This window comes from Arachis hypogaea, chromosome 5 (assembly GCF_003086295.3).
Source record: "Arachis hypogaea cultivar Tifrunner chromosome 5, arahy.Tifrunner.gnm2.J5K5, whole genome shotgun sequence".
NCBI classification, from domain to species: domain Eukaryota; kingdom Viridiplantae; phylum Streptophyta; class Magnoliopsida; order Fabales; family Fabaceae; genus Arachis; species Arachis hypogaea.
The window spans coordinates 87,179,743-87,186,325 of record NC_092040.1 but is presented as its reverse complement, the minus strand read 5'-3'; the positions used below and the strand labels follow the sequence as shown (position 1 = coordinate 87,186,325).

General features: G+C 37.0%; 2 protein-coding genes across 2 annotated transcripts; one reads left to right on the top strand and one right to left on the bottom strand.

The window, feature by feature from the left end:
• Nucleotides 1–979: 979 nt before the first annotated feature.
• Nucleotides 980–2,962, top strand: LOC112801727 (hypersensitive-induced response protein 4). Its single transcript, XM_025844635.3, has 4 exons — nucleotides 980–1,418; nucleotides 1,502–1,714; nucleotides 2,153–2,249; nucleotides 2,360–2,962. Exons 1-4 carry the CDS (start codon nucleotides 1,224–1,226, stop codon nucleotides 2,728–2,730), a joined length of 876 nt encoding a protein of 291 aa, XP_025700420.1. The 5' UTR covers nucleotides 980–1,223; the 3' UTR covers nucleotides 2,731–2,962.
• Nucleotides 2,343–5,638, bottom strand: LOC112801726 (pentatricopeptide repeat-containing protein At5g66520-like). Its single transcript, XM_025844634.3, has 2 exons — nucleotides 4,931–5,638; nucleotides 2,343–4,746 (listed from the first exon to the last, which is right to left on the bottom strand). The coding sequence occupies exons 1-2, from the start codon at nucleotides 5,609–5,611 to the stop codon at nucleotides 3,553–3,555; spliced, it is 1,875 nt and encodes a 624-aa protein (XP_025700419.1). The 5' UTR covers nucleotides 5,612–5,638; the 3' UTR covers nucleotides 2,343–3,552.
• Between the last annotated feature and the right edge of the window lie 945 nt (nucleotides 5,639–6,583).

Genomic DNA, 6,583 nt, shown 5'->3' with positions numbered 1-6,583 from the left:
ATTCAATTCAATTTAGCAATTGTATTCCATTCAATTCGATTGAAAAAATAAGTCATTAGCAAAATGTTGGTGTTGTTGGTGATGATGATAACGAAAAAGGAGGAGGAGGAGGAGAAGAAGAAGAAGAATCTGTGTGCACAAAAAATGAGGAGAAGGGGGAGGAGGTATGCGTGAATTTGAAAGAGGAAAAAGAGGATGTATGCGTATATTTGAAAGAAAAAGAAGAAGAAGAAGTGCATGAGAGAAGAAGAAGAAGTGCGAGGAAGGAGAAGAAGAAAAAGCACGTGTAATGAGGCTCTTTTCACGAGAGTGATTTTTGTTGGTGTTAGAGCTATTTAGATAAATTTAAATAAAAAAAACTTAGATGTATAACAATTATGGAATATAAGATAACGATGAGTTTAGAAAAAATTGACTAAATAATTATTTTATGTTTCTATGTAAAGAAAAAATCTTATTCATCACAATTCTTTTTACATATTTTACTGTGTTTTCTATGTTTTTCTTTTCAATTAGAGAAAGAGAATTTTACTGACGACCGCAACTAGGGATGATAATACCACCCGAATCCGCGAGTACCCAATCCATTCCTATCCGCTTGGGGCGGATAATTACCCGTCTCGCACTTGGACAAATTTTTAGTGGGACGAATTCTTGGGAGGGGCGGGGCAGAGTAGGGTTTAAGTAATACCCGCTCTCTACTCGCCCTAATATATATATATATATATATATATATATATATATATATGTAAAATAATTAATAAATGATTAATAATATTGTATTATATTTAAATTTTTACTTTAATTTATGTTATGTATGTGATGACAGCTATATAAATTCTGAAATTTAATTTTATTTATTAGATTTTAATAATTATAAATATAAGACAGATACTCACATAAACGGATTAAGATTCAACGTTTTATTTTTTGCGGATAAAAACAAGACGAATTTAATGCAATACGACAGAACGGAATCGGATAGAACAAAAACCCGTTTTTACCCGCCGCGTTCCCACTCCGTAGCCGCAACACGCAAAGGCTGAATTCCTTATTTGAATGTGTACTTTGGAGAAAATTACGTTTACCTTTAAAATTTGAGAGCAAAACCGACCTTAAAAAAAAAAAAAAAAAAGCGCAAAAGCAACAAGAGAGGGAAGTGAGATAACAGTATAACACTAAGAGAGAGGGATAGAGATTAGAGAATAGAGAAGAATAGCAAAATGGGGAACACCTTCTGCTTCTTCTGCGGATGCATCCAGCAGTCCAACGTCGGCGTGGTCGAGAAGTGGGGCCGCTTCAGCCGCCTCGCCCAACCTGGCTTCCACTTCTTCAACCCTCTCGCCGGTGAGTGCCTCGCCGGCCTCCTCTCCACCAGGATCTGCTCCCTTGACGTCCGCGTCGAGACCAAGACCAAGGTCAACTCTTTCTCTCTAACCGCTTTCAATATATATATATATATATCCATTCTTAGGGTTTCAATTTTGTGTCGGTTCTGCAGGACAACGTGTTTGTGCAGCTGCTGTGCTCGATTCAGTACCGTGTTGTGAAGGAGAACGCTGATGATGCTTTTTACGAGCTTCAGAACCCTCAAGAACAGATCCAGGCTTATGTCTTTGATGTCACTCGCGCTATTGTTCCCCGAATGAACTTGGATGAACTCTTTGAGCAGAAGGATCATGTTGCCAAAGCTGTTCTCGAAGAGCTTGCTAAGGTCATCTTCTGGTATTCATTTCATTCAGTTAGTTAGGACTTAGGTAGTTAGATCATAGTTACATGAATTCACCATAGTGTGTATTTTCCACATTAAATACTTGAATTTCGATCTCTCAAGTGAGAAAGTTAGTAAAATGGTAAAGTAAAGGATTAATCACCATTGATTTTGTAACTTTTATGAAATGTGTGTCCTACTATTTTAATTTAAGAGTGATTAACTCCTCACTTTATCAATTTATCAACTGTTTCACTTTAGAGGATCTTTAATCCAAAATACTTTATATATGACGTACCGCATACTGCGTATTAGTTCCCTTACTGAAACATATTGTGTTCAATATCCATGTAACTATGAGTTAGATAATTATAAATAGCAAAAATGTTTCACTCACCTTATGACCCTGCATTGCGCCTTATCATGTATCATGTCTGTCAGGTGATGGGAGACTATGGATATAGCATAGAGCACATACTCATGGTTGATATTATACCTGATCCTTCTGTGCGTAAGGCCATGAATGAGATCAATGCAGGTAAACTATGCTGTCTATGCGGTTAGCTGCTCATTTAAGATTCAAATAGGTTAGTGCTGCTACTGTCGCTTGTTTATTGTATAATGAGTGTTTATATTGCTTGTTTGCAGCTCAAAGGATGCAACTAGCTAGTGTGTACAAGGGAGAAGCTGAGAAGGTGCTTCAGGTTAAGAAAGCCGAGGCAGAGGCCGAATCCAAGTACTTGGGAGGTGTTGGTGTGGCCAGGCAGAGGCAAGCTATCACAGATGGCTTGAGAGAGAACATTTTGAATTTCTCCCACAAGGTGGAAGGTGCCTCTCCCAAGGAGGTCATGGATCTTATTATGATCACTCAGTACTTTGACACCATCAAAGACCTTGGCAACTCCTCTAAGAACACCACAGTTTTCATACCCCATGGCCCTGGCCATGTTAGGGATATTGGTGATCAGATACGCAATGGACTCATGGAAGCTTCCAGTGCTCAAGTAAATCTCGACTGATTTTGCTTGTTACCTTTATACCCATACATATATACATATTCATATACACATGCATATGGTTTTGTAATATGCTTCTGCATTTCATTCCAATTGTTGAAACAATTCAAAAAATATTATGTAACCTGCTTTATAGGAGCTTTAGTTAAGTCATTTTTGTTTCCTCTTATACCGTTTATGTACGTATAGCATGTGGACCAACTTAAGGAGTAAATATATGACAAATATTGGTACCTCTTGAACGCGTTAGTTATTTTTGTTCTGAAGTTGGAGGGAGATTTCAGGTACCCAAAAGTCCTAAACCCATTTGCCAGATAATCAAATAGAATTGCGTTACATAATTTGTTGGTCATTTCTTGCTTATTGGTAAAGTATGAAACGAATAAAGGCACAAATGGATAATACGTGCCGCTTCATGTTACGGTAGAATGAAAGAATCATAACATTGTCTGAGAAACTCGATTGTTCATTTTTCAGCTTCCATGATCTAATTGAGTTTCCACATTCTCTTCAGTCTCTGTCTCTTTGAGATGTTCCAATATTTTAATGCCATCACTCCGCCTGCGTGCTCCAGTGCAGAACTGCTGAATGATGTATATAATGAAAAGTGAACAGTTCAACTTCTCCATGCTTGATCTTTTTATTCTCATTTGTGCGTAATGATATGCACAACATCATCTTTCACCCTACCCAAGCTACCAACATGTCATCAAATGCATACCTTTGTCTTGCCAACTCAACATGTCAAAGACTTTGTCATCTTTGTGATAGAGGGATACTTGCATCTTGAGACTTATTTGACAAGTTTAGCACATTCTTTAATCTTTACCAATATTCTTTGCAAGAGCAAACTCCATTTTTAAAATGGTGATATCTCGTCCTGTCTCTAACTATAATTACTCGCTCATAAACCTTGGAGATGAATTTTGTTGCTTTATGACAGTCCACACAAACTCTCAAATTCTTCACAATGCGAATCGGGGTTCCAGGTGCTGTGTTCATCAACCCAAAAGCAATAGCCAATTTCTCACTGTGTATTGACAGGGCAGTCTCTTTGTCTTCCTCGTCATCAATATCGAGCAGAAGCTCCCCAAATTCTGGAACATACCCAGCAATCTTTAACTTGGTTGTCATCTCATCCAAAAATGAGTAAAGCTCTTTACTTTGAGGATGGGATCGATCCCCAACAAGGAATTGATGGAATGTTCCATTCAATTCAATTGAACTACAACCGGGAACCTTTTTTCTGTCACTGTTTTCATTCTTCTCTCTTAGCATCCTTGCTTCATTCCATCTTCTGGACGTGGAATATATATTACCCAATAGAACATGACACCCTATATGGTCAGGATCCATTTCTTTAATAATTTTCCCTATTCTATAACCCCTCTGCATATCTTTATAGATTCTACAAGCATTTAGTAGTGCTCCCCAAATTGCTACATCTGGAGCCATAGGCATACCTGATATCATTTCTTCGGCCTCCTTTAGGAGACCGGCACGACTGAGTAGATCTACCATGCATCCATAATGCTCTATTTCCGGGTTAATTCCATAGTCACTAACCATCAATCTGAAGTAGGACTTCCCCTCCTTGACCATGTGGCCATGGCTACAAGCATTTAGTAACGCAATGAACGTGACTTTATTGGGAGAAACATTTTCAACCTTCATTTGTTCGAAAACACCTATAGCCTCGTTGGGTTTTCCATGCATTGCAAACCCACCAATCATGGCATTCCAAGGCCAAACCTTTCGCTTCAAATTGTGTTCATTGAAAACTCTTGATGCAGATTCAATGTCACCACACTTTGCATACATGTCAATGATGCTAGCAAGAAGCTTCTCATTCATCTTGATTTCACTTCTGCCACTGTAAACATGGATCCACTTTCCTTGATCCAATGCTACTAGATTTGAACATGCTGTAAGAACACTTACAAGTGTATATTCATTTGGCTTTGTACCTACTTGTAGCATCATGTGGAAGAAATCCAAAGCTTCCATAAAACAGCCAACCTATAGTAAAGTATGAAGTAAGTAACTTAGACATAGCACATCAATCAAGATATGTATTGGAAAAAAAAATGATATAGTTTCCAATACAAACTTCTGCAATGTCTATAAATAAACAAGATGTCCATTAATGTAGAATGTTAGTAATTAGTACGATTAATTTGTTGATGTTCCAAACGAGCAATACCTGCACATAGCCGGCAATTATCGTACTCCATGACACGACATTACGCTCTTGCATTCCATCAAACAATTCCTTAGCTTTGTTCATGTTACCTGCTCCAACATAAGCAACAATCATGTTGTTCCATGAATACAAATCTCTATACTCCGCGGCCCATTCGAAGACCTTTCGGCTCTCCTCCACAAGTTTCCACTTCCCATACATACTAATCAAAGCATTTGCAACAAACACATTATTCTCCAGGCCAGTTTTCACAGCATGAACTTGAACCTGCTCCCCCTCCTGCACACCCAACCCATTCCCACAAGCACCAAAAGCAAACACAAAGCTATATCTATTAGGAAAAAGACCCGAATCCCGAATCAAATACCGGAAAACCACGAGGGAATCACGACAGGAATCGGAGGACAAAGAATGGGCCTTGATCATAGTGTTGTAGATGAACAAGTCTGGTTGAGGAATTTGATCAAACAGTTTGTGGGCATATGAAAGGGAAGCAAAAGCAAGAAGCTTTAGAAACTTATTAGCTGAAACAAAGTGTGAGATTAGGCCAGTGGTTAGTAACTGTGCATGAGTCTGCTTAATTTGCTGCATTGATTTGCATGATTCAATCAAAGAGCGAAGCCTAACACAATGATCATAATGTGAAGAAGGCCTCGTCAACGTTGAACAGAACCGAATCATTTTCTAAAACCTCGCCACCAAGAAGTCACTCGTCGGTTGCTTTTTCTTTTTTATTTAAATTGTTAATTAGGAGCATTTTCTTATGCATTCCAACTGTTTGAAAAAATGCCACGCTTATGGTTTTTTTCTCGGTCACATTTGGTCTTCTTTTTTTTTTGGTCAAGATATTTGGTCTTCTTGTTTAAAGTTTTTGGCATATGATTGGGCCAGTGTTCAATGGGCTAGTCCAGCCCATTATGTTAAATACTGTAATGACCTGAGCCTACTTAATTGAATGCTATTGTTGTAGTCCAGTTGCATATTTTGTGGCAAAGAAAGGGTTTCATTTAAAGTTTGAAACAAAAAAGGCTTTTATTTATGAAAAAAGATTAACAGAAAAACTTTCATTTTGATATCTAAAATGTAAAAGAATAACAAAGAAATTTCGAATCTACCAAAGGAATGAAAGGATGACCAATTAGTAATTATACTTATTCTTAGAGTCTTCCAACTCTTTGTTTTCATAAAGTATATGTATGATCAAGTAATAAATTAAACCCAATAAATATAGAGCATCCAAAATATGTGAAGATTTGGTTTATTTTAGAGGGTAACTGGGGTTGGTGAAAATTTGATATTACATATCATCTTTTAATTTTTAGACCTCTTTATAGGGGATATTGGTATTGCTTCACATTATATTTATATAAAATATGAGTGACAAGTATAATATTATTTACAATTGAACCAATAAATTAGTAATCAAGTATTTTTAATCTGATTTTGGAGTTCTTTTTATTCCACTTTATCTTATTTCTCATACCATATATCTTTGATTAAGAGGATTTTCCCAACTAATGTAATTACTAGAATTAAATTGTGTTGACTATGAATGCCTTGAATTAGATTTTCCATATTTTGTTGACTAAACAAGTCATTTGTAAGTCTTCAGCTGATTGAAACCACATTTACTTACTTTTCCTTTTTCTCCCC

Bases quoted from the DNA above. Each gene is read 5' to 3' on its own strand.
- LOC112801727 (XM_025844635.3), top strand. From the start codon at position 1,224: ATGGGGAACACCTTCTGCTTCTTCTGCGGATGCATCCAGCAGTCCAAC. The intron at 1,715-2,152 runs GTCATCTTCTGG...CATGTCTGTCAG, and splicing joins TTCTCGAAGAGCTTGCTAAG to GTGATGGGAGACTATGGATA. The intron at 2,250-2,359 runs GTAAACTATGCT...GCTTGTTTGCAG, and splicing joins CATGAATGAGATCAATGCAG to CTCAAAGGATGCAACTAGCT.
- LOC112801726 (XM_025844634.3), bottom strand. From the start codon at position 5,611: ATGATTCGGTTCTGTTCAACGTTGACGAGGCCTTCTTCACATTATGAT. The intron at 4,747-4,930 runs GTATTGCTCGTT...ACTTTACTATAG, and splicing joins TAATTGCCGGCTATGTGCAG to GTTGGCTGTTTTATGGAAGC.